This window comes from Buceros rhinoceros, unplaced genomic scaffold (assembly GCF_000710305.1).
Source record: "Buceros rhinoceros silvestris isolate BGI_N320 unplaced genomic scaffold, ASM71030v1 scaffold18335, whole genome shotgun sequence".
NCBI classification, from domain to species: Eukaryota; Metazoa; Chordata; class Aves; order Bucerotiformes; family Bucerotidae; genus Buceros; species Buceros rhinoceros.
In genome coordinates, this window is record NW_010413603.1 from 20,120 (window position 1) to 34,314 (window position 14,195).

General features: G+C 44.3%; 1 protein-coding gene across 1 annotated transcript in view; it reads left to right on the forward strand.

Moving 5' to 3' along the window:
• The window catches only part of ABHD2 (abhydrolase domain containing 2), a 23,970-nt gene extending 9,982 nt beyond the window's left edge, over positions 1 to 13,988 (forward strand). The window contains exons 3-10 of the mRNA XM_010136823.1: positions 1 to 148; positions 1,426 to 1,593; positions 4,365 to 4,548; positions 8,137 to 8,229; positions 9,926 to 10,036; positions 11,214 to 11,283; positions 12,123 to 12,207; positions 13,225 to 13,988. The exon at positions 1 to 148 is cut by the window's left edge and continues 4 nt beyond it. Of these exons, the coding sequence (XP_010135125.1) occupies positions 1 to 148; positions 1,426 to 1,593; positions 4,365 to 4,548; positions 8,137 to 8,229; positions 9,926 to 10,036; positions 11,214 to 11,283; positions 12,123 to 12,207; positions 13,225 to 13,421 (1,056 nt within the window). The 3' untranslated portion in view covers positions 13,422 to 13,988. The remainder of the gene's footprint in view (positions 149 to 1,425; positions 1,594 to 4,364; positions 4,549 to 8,136; positions 8,230 to 9,925; positions 10,037 to 11,213; positions 11,284 to 12,122; positions 12,208 to 13,224) is intronic.
• Positions 13,989 to 14,195: the final 207 nt, after the last annotated feature.

Sequence of the window (14,195 nt, forward strand, 5' to 3'; positions counted from 1 at the left end):
AGCGGTCATATCCAGACAGCCCTTTATGGAAAAATGGGGAGAGTGAGATCGCCACACCCATATGGACTTCGCAAGTATCTCACAATGCCAGATGGAGCGACAGCCACCTTTGATCTGTTCGAGCCGCAGTCTGAGCACTGCATTGGAGGTCAGTCCAACAGCTGCTGGCTGTGTCTAGCTGCTGACCTTGATCCTGTGCTCTGGGGGATGAATGAGGACACTGCTACTTGATTTATCAGAAAGGAAAGATATTAATTCTGGTGAGCTGCTTGAGGGTCTTCATAGCCTGGTCTGTATGGAAGAGAAACTGGATGTTATTGCCCCCTTAAAAACAGATTCTCAATAGTCTGTACTAACAGTAGGTGTTTCGAGATCTACATGGAAAGAACTTGTGTGCACAGGGTATATGAATGAGTCCAGATGTGAAGAGAATTCCATGAATCACCACAACTTTCTACTTTTCCTTACAACCTTGTGTATGTATAGTTAGTGAATGTTGGCTTTCACACTCGCTGTTACTACTAGTGAACTGAGTTGCTTCTTGACTTCAGAAGTACTATTTACCCCTGCAGTAGCTGATGTCATTGTAAGCCCATGACTCCCATCTGGCCTCCAGGAAAAAGTAGAGTTCTTTTCTTAACTGTTAGTGTTGAGTTCCTCGTGGTATAATGCTGCACTAAAACAGTTACTGTTATCTTTACCACTGGAGCTGAGCAGTGCTACCTTAATGAGGCAAAAATTCAGTGACTAGAGCTGCTAATGCTGGAGCTTTGCCCACGAGAGTCTGATAGTGAATTCAAAGGGCATATGCTAATGCTGAATGTAATTTACTGTGCTTATGTGAATTACAACAATTACTTCCCTAGTTGATGAAATGATATCTTGTTAAACTAGTGAACAGTGTCAGCAGATCAGCTATCATTAGATTAGCCCCAAAGCAGATGACAGCTAATGTCTGTGCTTAAAGCTTCATTTTGAAGATCTGTGTTTCACTCAATTCTGGAAGGGAAATGAGGGACAAATAGCATACCTAGTCTGCTTGGTGGAAGACCAAGCAGTAGGCTCCAGAGCTTCCATGCACTTAGTAGTCACAACAGGCTGTCAGAAAGCAGAACATGTGTAATGTCAAAAACATCCTTCAAAGGGAAGAATTTACTCTTGGTCTCTAGGCAGTGCCGGTAGAACTGTTTGGGCAGCTTTCCCTGAAGTTAGAAAGCTGTTCATCTCCTGTAACATGAATTACTCTTTCACATCTGTAGCACTAGAGCTGCTAGCCTCCTGTCCCATACAGGATTTTTGGCAGTCTAGTAGGATTTTTAGGTTGCTTCTGGTAGATTGTTTCCCATGGATCCGAAGTAGAAACCTTCTGAATCTTAATTTGCATGAAGTGACATTTACTTAACTTCCCTCTCTCCCTGTGCACAGAGGATGTCACAATGGTTATCTGCCCTGGCATTGCTAACCACAGTGAAAAGCAGTACATCCGCACTTTTGTTGACTACGCGCAAAAAAATGGGTACAGATGTGCTGTCCTGAATCACTTGGGAGCCTTACCAAATATTGAGCTCACTTCTCCACGAGTGTTCACGTATGGTGAGTACTTCATGGCAGCTAGGGACTTACTTTCAGGCTTGTGGAATTTCTAGGGCTTGATCAGCCTCCAGCATAACACAACTACCATATTTCATCAAGGATGATGACTTCATACTGTTTCTTGGGAACTAAACTGAATTTACATGTGAGGAAGAGGAGAGGCCAATACCAGGATTCACTTTTCCTTGTCTCTTCTCCCAGCTCTCACAATGTATCCTAATCAGGATGGCAGTTTTTTGAGAACTTTGTGGGGAGGGGGAACCCTTTTGTGGCTAAGAGCCTGCTCAAGTGATTTTAGAGATGCGAAAATGTTGGTTTAGTAGAATGCAAAACAAACCTGGCTCTGAAGGATAAACACTGCTTCTGAGGCTTTGTAAAATCTAGCGTGTGAGGAGTTTGTACCAGCCTATCCAGAAAGTACGTTCCTGTCCTGGGAGGGATTCATGAGAATTGGTCCCTGGAAGTAACACATGTAAAGGACCAGCAACAACCCTTACGGTATGACAGAAAAGCTACAGAAGTGGTAGTGCTTTGGAGCTGTGTTAAGGGTGACTCCAGCTACTCTTGACTGTCCTGCTAGTGAGTGACATGATCTCTGCAGAGTGTGGCCTTCTTGCCTGCAACCTGATCTGCTTGTTCCTGAGCCCTCGTGTCCCTCTTTACTGTGGATATCTGTAGGTACATTATGTCAGGAGTCGATTGTGGGTTTAGTGGAGTGGTGTTAGGTTTCTTTTTCTTTGTTCAAGATAACTAGGATACTTACTGCTAAGTTTGTATTAACAGTTTGAATGTTATCTTGAACAGTTGAGTTGCCAAATAGAAATATTGCGCTTTGAGATTCTGGGTCTGGCAGGCAAATAGGCCATAATCCTTTGTTGCTTGTTTTATAGTTATTAAATCTACTCTTCAGTGGAAAACATTTCGGGAATACCACATACCTCAATTTGTTTTGAGCCTCTAGGCTCTTAATGGCTTCAAGCCTACCATGTCTTGGGAACTAAGCTAAGTATGTCTCCCTAAAGCATTTGCTTTTTTGATAAAAGCTCAGAGCTTTCTTCCATGGAGCTTTGCTTTAGTCCTTAGGGAGTTATTCTGTAGTGCATCTCCTGAGACATACCTTTCTGAGTCTTTTATAGCCTTGGAAAGGGCAAGGAATGCCTAGCACTTCCTTTGAGTAGGACAGTAAATCACTTGGCAGAGTTGCTTGCTAAGTGGAGTGCCAGCAAGACTATGAGCAGACTTCACTCTGCCTCCAACCTAAATATCCTAGTGTCCTTCCAGCTCTTGCTGGATTCCTGAAGTATCTGAAGAGCAAGTACCCTAAATTTGGGATTTGCTGAATCCTTTAGCCTTTACATCAAGCTCAACCTGTTGCTATTCTAGTTTTGGATTTCTGAAATAGTTGCCAGCTGCCCTCAAATCATGAAGGTCAAATGCTAGAGTACTTTGACTGCTGACTTCTTCCAAAGGAAACTGGAGCAATGCATGCAGCATTTGTCATCCTGGGGAAAATTGCTTATTAAGAATGTTCAGAAGCAAGTGTCCAAGCCCTGCTGAAACACCCAGCCAGCAGCTTGCTGTGTCACTGAAGTAAACACAAGCCCTCAGGCTCAGTCTGCTCCAGAGCTAGCTAAAATCTGTGTCTGATGTTGAGCGAGGATGCTACAGCTGGGGTGGGAGCACACTGGAGCAGTGTTAGGTTGGCACAGGGTAGAATCCCAGCTCTTAGTATTATCTCCCTGGACAAGCTTCACAGAATAGAGCTGAGTTTTTACTCAACAGGAATAAACAGTTTTATTTCTGTTGTTCATATGATGCCTCCTGTGTGGCTTGCAGTCTTAAATCCTATGGGATGGTTAACAGTGCGTAGACAGTTGATAACAGTGTACCAAAGCCACTGGTTTTGCAGCTGCTTCTCTTCACATTTCCTCTTCCTAAACACAGGCAGGAGAAATAGCTGTAGGTATTCAGGTGTTACATGTGTGGAGGTCTTCAAGTCTGTCGAACTGAGGACCCCAGTACTGGCAGGAACTGGATTCCTCAGTGCCTGCAGAACTGAGATGCCAGTGAGTGTTAGCTGAGAGCAGAACAGGTCTGTACAGAGGTACTTGCCTTCTCCTCTGCAGAGGGGATACCAATACATCTTCTAGGAAGCTGCAGTACCTGTACCTCTTCAGAGGCTAAAAAGAGTTAGCTGCCTCTGGGTAAACCCTCCCCTCTGATTCCAGGGAGCACCTGCTTAGTCAGGCTCTACAAAAGCCCACAGAGATCTCTGTCCTGACAAGCCAACTCTGCATTTTCATCCCCTCCCTGCATGACCATGGGTTTAAAGGTCCATGGCAGTTTTGCTAAAAACAAACCAGCAGCAGGCTGTTTCCAGACAACCCACTTAGGTTCAGAAGTGGCAGACTGCTCCAGGGAGGTAATGATGTGCACTCTGCTGAGATAGTAATGTCAAGCCCAGAGCTGTTGGACATTGCTTTTTAAGCTGCTTTAGAAAGCAGAGTATCAGTCGTCAGATTAGCTTTTGCCATGATATTTAAGTGAGTTAATTTTGTCTGTCTTTGGCACTCTATCAGAGCTGAGCATGAGCTAAGGTCCATAGAATTTGTGAAATGGATGCAGGAGCATGTGTGTGAATTGGAGCTCTTAAAACCCCAGGGTTATTGAAAAGTCACAATGGGTAAGCAGCTGAACCTAAAGCACAGAATTGAAGCTCAAAATGGGAATCCATGTTAGAGGCTGATTCTTGACTTTGTCCTTATTTTTAGGTTGCACCTGGGAATTTGGTGCCATGGTTAATTACATCAGGAAGACCTACCCTCAGACCCAGCTGGTTGTTGTAGGCTTCAGCCTGGGTGGAAACATCGTGTGCAAATACCTGGGAGAGAACCAGGCCAACCAGGAGCGAGTCCTGTGCTGTGTCAGTGTGTGCCAGGGGTACAGTGCTCTGAGGTAGGTCTGGAGACTCCCCTGGGTTGGTCTCTTCTGGGAGTGCAGGAGGGGGCTGATCTTTGGCAGGGTGTGGTTAGAAGGACAAGGTGAAGTGGGTTTTCTCTTGCATTGAATGGGTCTGCCAGACTGCAGTGTGTGGGATGCCACCCTCCTGAAGGAGCAGGCAAAGCTTTGTTGATTTGGCAGTAGAAATGAGCTTTCTGCCCACAATACAAGTAAGTTTCCATACCTGGCCAGTGTGTGTGAGCTGGCCTGTTGCTGCAGCATCTTAAGAGGAGGCATTCCCTGTGCGGTCCTGCTGTAATTAACTAGAAGGCTGGGCAGTGTGACAAACCGCCGAGATGGTGCCAGGTTTGCAAGCAATGGTTTATGCTTTCTCATCAGAGGTACCCTTTGGTTCATAATAGCTTTCCTGGCTTCAGCATGCTGTTTCATCTGGCAGCAGTTACCTGGAGAGACTGGTAAGAGACACATAGCTCACACTGTCAGTCTGGGCTCCTCCCTTAGTCTCTGTCACTGAAACAGTGCTGTGGGCTGGTGAGGGAATGGAGCGGCTCTTGGAACTGTCCTATACAATTTGGAAGATGGGGAGAAGGCTTATAGCCCTAAGGTCTGTCTAAAATGTAACCCTGTGGTGCCCCACCTGGAAGCCAAGGCTGTAGCACCTGACAAGAGCTGTAGTGGCTCCACCTAGTGCTAACACTGCCGTTTACCGATGGAAGGTCTGGGTGCAGCACTGCTGCTTCAAAACTGGTGGCTCAACCGATGTGCAGTAACTTTCCATGTATGCAGGGTTAATGAAGGTTAAGACAATGTAACTGGCTGAGCTACTGCCTTCTGCTTTTACTGTCTGTACATATGGACAAGGTCTAAGGTGCAGCTGACTTTACAGTAACTTAACTGTGCTTTTGAGCCCTGAGACTATTTGAAAGGCAAAAGGGGCTGTTGAGACTAGGCTATTCAGGTTATGATTCTTTGGGCAAATAAAAATGGTGGAAGTATGGCAGCCCTGTGAGATACTTCCTCTAGAATTTGGCCTACCAGCCTGGTCAAGGTAGCTGGAACTTCCTTGATGCTGCTAGTTCCCTGCCTGTACAGGCACCAGTTTGATATCCAGCAAAGGGTTCTGAAGGTGCCTTTTATGACTCAAGTTCTTACAGGAGAAAGTAAGAAGCTTTTCTGGAAGCATTAAGACGTGACTAAAAGCTTGATATACGCTTCAGTAGTATTCCAGCACAGCTAATCCCTTCTGGGATCAGATGTGACTACACTGAAAGAGTATAGTCTACTGCCAGGAGTTCACACCCTTAATCTGAGCAGGTGCTTTCTGAGCAGGAACAGTGTTTCTATTTTCTTTCAAATAAAACGTTCTTAATTGTCTTGGTTCTGGCATAAAGCACTGAGCATCCTATTGAATCCAGGTTCTCAATTGCAGCCATCAAACAGGGTTTGCGAAAATCATGCCTGGCTGCAGTTCACTTGGTTCATCTTCTGCAGTTATGCAATGTTGTATTTCTGGTCTCCAAAATGATGTTGCAAGTCATGCTGTTCCCTAAGCTGATTTCTGTAGTAGTATGTCATGTACTGGTAGAATAGCAGGGCAAGGACAACCTCTTCAACAATATACTGCTCTTGGATATTCATGTGGAAAACAACAGCTGCTTGTCTGAGCTAATGCAGGTCTTCAGTGGGTTGTGTGGATTGCTGAGCTCTTGACTCCACCTGCTGGGTAAAAGTCCACTAGCACATCTCCAGCTGCAAAACATCTGCTCTGCATTACTGGGCAGTCAGCAGGGAGGCTTTTCAGATCTTGTCTCCCCACCTAATATCTGCCTCTGCTTTAAAATGTTAATTAGCTGAAGGGTGAAGGGAAAGCAACATCAGTAAATGTCTCCTAAGCAAAAGATAGGATGGGGAGGGCCTTGTGCCCCCACTTATAGAAGCACCTCTGTGTGGAATGGTTAAGCTTTAGCCTTCCTGGCTTCATCTGGTAGGTTACAATAATGGGCCTCATCCCTCCAGGCTACATGAAAGTGGATTACGCAGGGAGACATGGCCAGTTAGTTTACTTCTCCATTTTCTTTTTTATTAGCTTGTACAGCCTTTATTCCTCAAATAACTTCAGGAAGTGAAGGAAAAAAGTAGTGGTGAGCAAGGTGAACAAGGGATCTGAAATATTAAGGCTTCCCAGAACATTAAACATGAGTCCCATAGATGGGCATAATAAAGTAGCAGCAATACTAGGATCTGCCAGAAGAATGAGGCTCTTGGTTTAATGAATTAACACAGTCTGGGGAATTTGCTCCCTGCGGCTAAACAGGGACATGTCTCCTCATTCTTTAATCTCTGCCTGCATGGGCTTGCTTCTGCTTCTTGATCTTATGGAATGCATCTTCACCATAGCTACAGGCTGTGGGGAGAGTCCTCAGCTTTGAAACCTGTGCAGTCCTCAAAATACTGGATGCTGCCTTTTTCCAGAGCTATCAGCTCTTAGTATTTGGAGTACTGCTACATCACAGGAACTGCAGGGAAATGTAGTAGCTTTAACTTCAAATGTCTTGTAATTACTTAATAGGTTTGCTTGGAAAATCTTTTGTGAACAAAAATGTGCATCTTCCTGTCTTCCTTCATTCCCCTGCCCTGGTGTAAATATTGTAGATGTAGTCTGGCTAGACAAAAAGATATGAAATGGTTTTTAAAAAAGTTAATCTGTGCTCCAGCATGGCATACTGCAAGAAAACACAGCTTGCTTTTTGCTCTGGTAAGGGACTTGCAGGTTGTGGCTTGGGAGGTCATGCTACATGTGCAGTAGTTCTCATGGTATGCTAATGTTTAAATGGCATGAGTACTTCAGGAGCTGAAACTGCTCTTGGCATTCTTAAGTTGCTCGGTAAATGATAGTGCGTTTCCTCAGTAACAGCAAACTCTGCTAAGAGTAAAGCTCTAACCTGCCTGTGACCCTGTGTGGTAAAGGAGTGCTGCTATCTGGCAGAGCTCACAGGAGGCTGGGTGACTTTAATTCTGTAACAACAGATAAGCTCTGAAGTGCTGTTCTGCTGTGAGAGTAGGTAAAGACTTCAACTCAGATGCCACTTGCAGCTGCAACTAGGATTTATTCCTACAGTCCCTGCCAGTGAAGCTAGACGAGTGATAGTGTCTCTACTGGAAACATCTGCACAAATTATTTGCTCTGCAGAGCTACATACACAATAGACAGCACTTTGTTTGGCAACAGGTCCTAGTCCTTTCCTTGGCAGTCCCGTTAGGTTAAATTACAACTTATGCAAAGGGATACTAAACCCCCTTTGGTGTCGCAGGTCTTGATTGATGGCTCTTAAATGCTCTGATCAAGACAGCTAATTGGCTTGTGCAAAATGAGGATGTAGATCTGTTTTCTGATACTACCAAACCTCATCAAAGTGGAAGTCATTTCCTGGAAAAGGTGAAGCTGTGACAGGGCAGGCCTGGAGGTTTGTTTACGTAGCCTCTGGTCAGCCAGGAGATGTTAACGGTGTATTGATGGAGATCTTGAAAGATCAGGTTGACAGCTTCAATTGTTCTGCACTGTGTTTTTGTGGTTTTTTCTAGGGCACAGGAAACCTTCATGCAGTGGGATCAATGTAGAAGATTTTATAACTTCCTCATGGCAGACAACATGAAGAAGATCATCCTTTCTCACAGGTACTGCAGTACATCACTTACACTGATGGTACTGACTGGGTTAATTGCTGTGTTGGGTATGTCTTCTCAGCCCTTTAAATGGGATTCCTGTAAGATTATGAACCAGTTTCATGCTTGGTGGTCTTGAAATGAACCAACAGAGAAGGGGAGCCCATGTCAATCTTGTTCATATACTGTAAAATGTACAAATACCCTTTGATCGTGTTAGAAGCAAGCAGGCTGTGTTGTCTCTTTGCCTTCTGAGGAAACTTGTTTAATGAATAAACAAGATGCACACAGGCAAGCATTGCAATTAGACTTCAAAGTGGAGTGTTCTGCATCTGTTTCACTTCTAGCCAAAGAATTCCCTATTCAAGAAGCCTCTTATTCTGCCGCCTACCTGAGGTAGGACTAATCTTCACGATCTGCTGTATGGGGTTGCTGCTTACCACGTAAGCAAATGGCCAAACTGTAGCTCTGGCTTCTAGCTGTTCCTCTAGACAGACCATGTAGCCAGCAGAATAGTGTTGCTCTTCCTAGAATGCAAGTGTACTTGTAGGATCCCTGTGCTGCTGTTGTGATCCGTGGCTCTCATATAACAAAGGAGTGTGTGTGTGTTTAAACAGGTGACATGCTCAGTGTTGTTTCCTTAATCAAAAGTTCTCTGGGTACTTTTTTCTAGTGCAATAAATGTATAAGTACCTCATCTGTGTATATTTGAAGTTGTCTGACTCGGGGGAAAGAGAAGGAATACCTAAGACCCATTCCAATTAAGAGCATGTGTCACTTGCAAAGTTTTGGTTCGTGGTTTATACTCCTATGCAGTATGAAACACTTGTAGAAGGAATTAGGGCAGCTGACATGTAAAGTGATTCACATAATTCGTTCCAGATTGATAAATATTTAGACAACTTGCCCAAATTTGACATGCAAAGTTAGGTAAGCCCCCATTAAAAGGTACTTAAATTTATAACCCAGAAAAATCCAGTGCTGGCTTGCAGGCAAGTCTGTTAAGTAAACTTTTTTTCCTTAATCACTTGTGCTCTGAGGCAACTCCCCCAAATCAAACCTAGCCTTTCTCCTACTCTACCCTGCAGCTGCCTTGAAAGGGAATAAAATCTCCTTTCCAGCTTGTGGCTTTTGTTCTGTTTGTTAGGGGAGCAGTTTGTTCTGCTAAGAAATGCATCCTCCTCTCCAGAGGGCAATAACTAATTATGACAAGTGTCCACATTAAATAGCTTTCTGCTAAGGTAAAGTCCCAAGTAATTTCTGCTGCGTGAGTTAAGCTAATATCTGTGCTGGGGAGACTTCAGGGCCAGATGGTGAAGGAGATGCTATGCCCAGGACTGTTAGTGCTCTCACCCAGGCCACCCACAGCTTTAGTCTGAAGCCAGAGGACCCTCCCTCTAACACGCAGCCTCTGTTCCAAATACCAGTAGTGCTGTCTGTCCTGGGAAAGTTCAGTTTAGAGGCACCTCATGCAGTTTTTCAGCATAACAGGAAAATAGCTTTTTCTATAAAGAGGCTGCTGGTGTTTCTGTTATGCCTTGCTCTAAAGGGAAGTGGACAAAAGCTGTGTGAATTCCCAAGAAAGCCTCCTGTATATGGAGACCACTTCTAAGCCTATCTTGTCAGACTTGGTAAGCTCAGTTGTCGTTGAACGGGTCATGGCTTTGCTGCCTTTGCTATGTCGTTTGGATCTTTTTTGCTCTTTCAGGCAAGTTCTTTTTGGAGAAAACAACATGAAGCCACAAAGCCTGGCAGATGCTGATCTAAGCAAACTCTATACAGCAACATCTCTTATGCAGATTGATGATAACATCATGAGGTATGAAGGGTGATGTTCTGATCCTCTGTAGAACTCAAAGTACCTTGTTTTTTCAAGTGTTGCTCCTGCATGCCCTCTGAAATTACAGTGCTGGCAACCTCAAATTCTTCCTTGCCTTCAGGTCGTATAAAACTATCAGGAAGAAAACTTACTATTGACTGTCACAGCTTCTGTAAAATTATTCAGTAGGCATTTATTTATTTGTTAGTAACATCTGAGCCTACAGCCTTCAGTAATGTAGGAAGAGGCTGGCTTTGCCTACAAGCTCTAGCAAAAAACAGTGCAGAATGTAGAAAGCAGATCAGAACTACACTCGAATGTCCTTGGCCCTGCTTGAAGTTAAAACCCCCCTTCTCCCCCCCAAAACACTACTGCCTTCTCAATGAACATTAGGGTCATCTGAGAAATGAAGGCCTTTTTTCTTGTCATAGTAATATATAAATTAAGCTCTCAGCTTTAAGCAGTAGCCAGCTACTGCCTGTGTCCTTGAAAACAACATAATGCTTTCTTCAGTGGCAGTGCTCCTACCTTGACACCTTTCCAAAACGAAGCTGTAAATTGTCAGCTATTCAGCTATGACACTTTGGGCAGACTGGGAGTATTGCTGGCTGCTTTATAAAAACCATTCCAAGGGGAATCTCCCTACTTGTCCCTCATCCCTGAGGTCTCTACTTTGGGCCAACAGCTATGTAGCCTCTTACTTAAAAAAAAAAGGCACTTGAGTATAGGTTTACTGAATTCTTAATCTGGGAAAGAACTGGAGCCACAGTGAATTGTGTGGCTTCTAGGCAGGCTCTTTTGTCCAGTATGTTTGAAGTTCATAAACTGTAGTGGTTTTGTATGTGAAAAGGCTTTCAGGTAAAGATGAACGAGGTCATCACTTAAGCAACAGTAGATACGGAAGAAGGGAAGTGAAGTGGGATACTTTAAAAGAAATGCCCTGAAAGCTGCTAGACTTGAGCTGGCATGTTTGACTTGCCCATGCTATCACAGAGTTCAGGTGAGCACAGAAAGCATGTGCTGCCAAAGGTGAGTTTTGCAGAGTTGCTGGGTAGAAAAAAAGCATTGGCCAAGGAAACTTAAGCATTGTTCCTGTCTCTGCACATACATTCTCACTTGAAAGAGTCATGTGGGTACTAGAAGCAGATGATTGCAGTGACAGTTTTCTCTGTTTCAGGAAGTTCCATGGCTACAGTTCCCTGAAGGAATACTATGAAGAAGAAAGCTGTCTGCATTACTTGCACAGGGTAAACTCTTGCTCTTGTACCTTCATTTTTCTACAGGAGAGAAAATGCACCGTAGTTTGTTATTGATACCTAAACACTGCTCTCTTAGCTGGGATCTTCAGAAATAATCAGACACAGTATGCTGGAGTGGGATTTCAATTCTTGCTACCTCTAATACTGGGGATCAGTGCTCTGGACTCTTTAAAAGCTTATAACTCTGACAGGTAGTAGCACCCCAGTGTTCTAGATAAAGCCATGCATTCAGGTGAACTGCTCTATGGTTTGAGGATAAGGCGGGAAATGGCTGGTGGCTTAGTCTGCGGTCTTAAGGAAGAAAGACTTGACAGATACTGTGGCAGAGACTGGGATGCTGTCTGGCAGGCAGATGCTTAGCAGACCAAAGTTTAGCAGAAGTGAAACTGGCAGATAAATTCCTTCTTGATCTCCTGAGCCAGAGAATGGAGGTGTTCCAAGGGAGTTTCCTGGACTTTAACCAAGGTGTCCATAACAGCTGACACTAGCTGCCTGATGTGCAAAGCAATACAGAGTAAAAAAGGGTGTAGCTGTTTGAATTCTGAGAATGGGGAAGATCCGTGACTCAGTCTGTATTTGCTCTGATGCATCACTGCCCCTTTCATACAACTGGGTTGGAAAAAAAAAATCAAATGCTGCAAAGTGCTAGGAAGCCACCAGTCTTAAATTTTAGCTTTTACAGCTTTTTCTGATGCTTTCTTCTGCAGGTGCAGGGCAATTCTGAAATAAGATGTCTTAACTGAGTTAACTAAGATGCTTTTGCCACTGGTGGGCTAAAATTTAAATACCAACCCTTTTAACTTCCTTTTCTGTTGTTTTTGATACAGATCTATGTCCCTCTTCTACTGGTTAATGCTGCTGATGACCCTCTTGTGCATGAGAGTCTTCTATCAATTCCAAGAGCTCTTTCAGGTATAGTGAAGCAGTCTCCTCCATATTTGTGTACCTGCAGCTTCCTTAACATGATCCATGATTTCAAAGCAGCTTGGCTTGCCTCCTTACATCTGTAATCCTGTGGGAAGTGTATGAAGCCTCTTTGTCACCAGTTGCTAGAACTATCAAGGCTAACCTTGAGCAGCAAGAACTTGAGTCCTGTCAGACACCACCTGCTGTTCTAGCCTGTGATAGCCAGCAGGTTACATTCTTGAATGGAAAAATGCTTCCTCATGTCTTTGTTTCTCACTGGGATTTAGTAGTAAGGTGGGTTGTTATAGTGAAAGTTTTGATCGAGTACAGATGAACAGCCCCCTTTGCTGATGCAGGGCGGGATGTGCCCTGGTGGTGTTATTTGGTACTCAACTTGGATCTCTCCCTTGAAGGAAGTTGTGTGAGCTGTTGATCTTCAGCCAAGAGGAAAAAAAAGGCAAATTACCTTTAGAACCTTGGAAGAGGGAACTGGCTGCTGCTTTGTCACACAAATAGTGGCTGCACAGGGAGGGAAGCAGGGTTCGCAATTTCCCTGGTTAAAAGATGTGAGTAGAGAACTTATCCACAGCTGCTTCCAGACTGAAGCAAGCACAGGATTTTCTTGCTATACGTGGAACAAGATGGCTGATGTCCTGTCAGAGCTTAGCATGATGCTAACAGTCCTAGTTCTGGTGTATGTGTTAAATGTTCATTCATTAAAGAACGAGCACTCTGGCTATACGAGTATTGCTGTAAGAGCCCAGCTAGCAGCACTTTCTGTGCAGCCTTCTTGTACTGGCTGGGATTGCTTCCTGCAGACTGTCCTGTCCTGGGAAGCAGTAAGGTTATTTGTGTGGACTTTAGAGTAGCTTCATCAGTGGCCTTCATCAGTGCATTTCTGCTTCTGCTGCAGTTGCTGCTTTGGTTCAGATGCTGTGCCAGGGGTCGAGTGATGGCAACTTAAGCTGTCATTCTCAGCTCCAAAATGTTAACCGCCTGACCTTTCTGCCTTTTCTTTTACAGAGAAAAGGGAGAACGTCATGCATGTGCTGCCCCTTCACGGAGGCCACCTGGGATTTTTTGAGGGGTCCGTACTATTCCCAGAACCTCTGACCTGGATGGATAAGCTTGTGGTGGAGTATGCCAATGCCATCTGCCAGTGGGAGAAGACAAAGTCTCAGTGCTCAGACTCAGAGCAGGCTGTATCTGGCCAGGAGTAACTGACCCAAAGACTCTGGATCACTTCAGTGTATCTCCCCCTTTGGGAACATCTTGTTCCCTCACCTGCTGCTTCAGGTTTCCATTCTCCTTGATATCTTATGGCTGGGGTTTGATCGCAATGTTTTCTTCCAAAGCAGAGTTAAAGGAGAGGTTAATATCTGGTCAGAGCATCTTTGCATATACAGTCACTTGGGTTTGTAATTTACTGCTCTGCTTGAAGATTAGGTTTCTGATGGTGACTTGTTACAGGGTGGTGGAGCTAAAGATTGCTTGCTTTAATATAGCAAAAGTTTCAAATGTCAAAATCTTTTCACCTGCTGGTCAAAAACTTGATCTGCAGCATTTGTTTAGCTGTAGATGACAGGGTAGTTATGACTCTGTTCTCCTCTGCCCCAGTGCTGGAAAAACCCTGTGCCAAGCCACAAGCCAGTGAGTGATTCAGTCTGAAAGCCACTAAAATGTGGCTTTGAAAAAAAAAAAAAGCTTAACTGCAAGTGGAGTGCCAGCCTTGCAGCATCTCAAGGGAAGCCTTTTGGTTCCTAGGAATGCACTTCCACAAGTGAATCAGTTTAAAAATACTTTACTCTTCCATGCTTTAGCCATCTGTGGGTTGGGGTGTCTTTGTGCTGGGACTCCAAGTAGAGGAAAAACTGCAAGCTGGTGATGCCAGTTGATGTTCTATGTAAACATGTTCTTGCACCAAGACCAGATCAGTCACCTTCTTGTCATCTTTGCCTCTTCAAGTGTAGTCATCTTTTTAGTACTGGATTTTT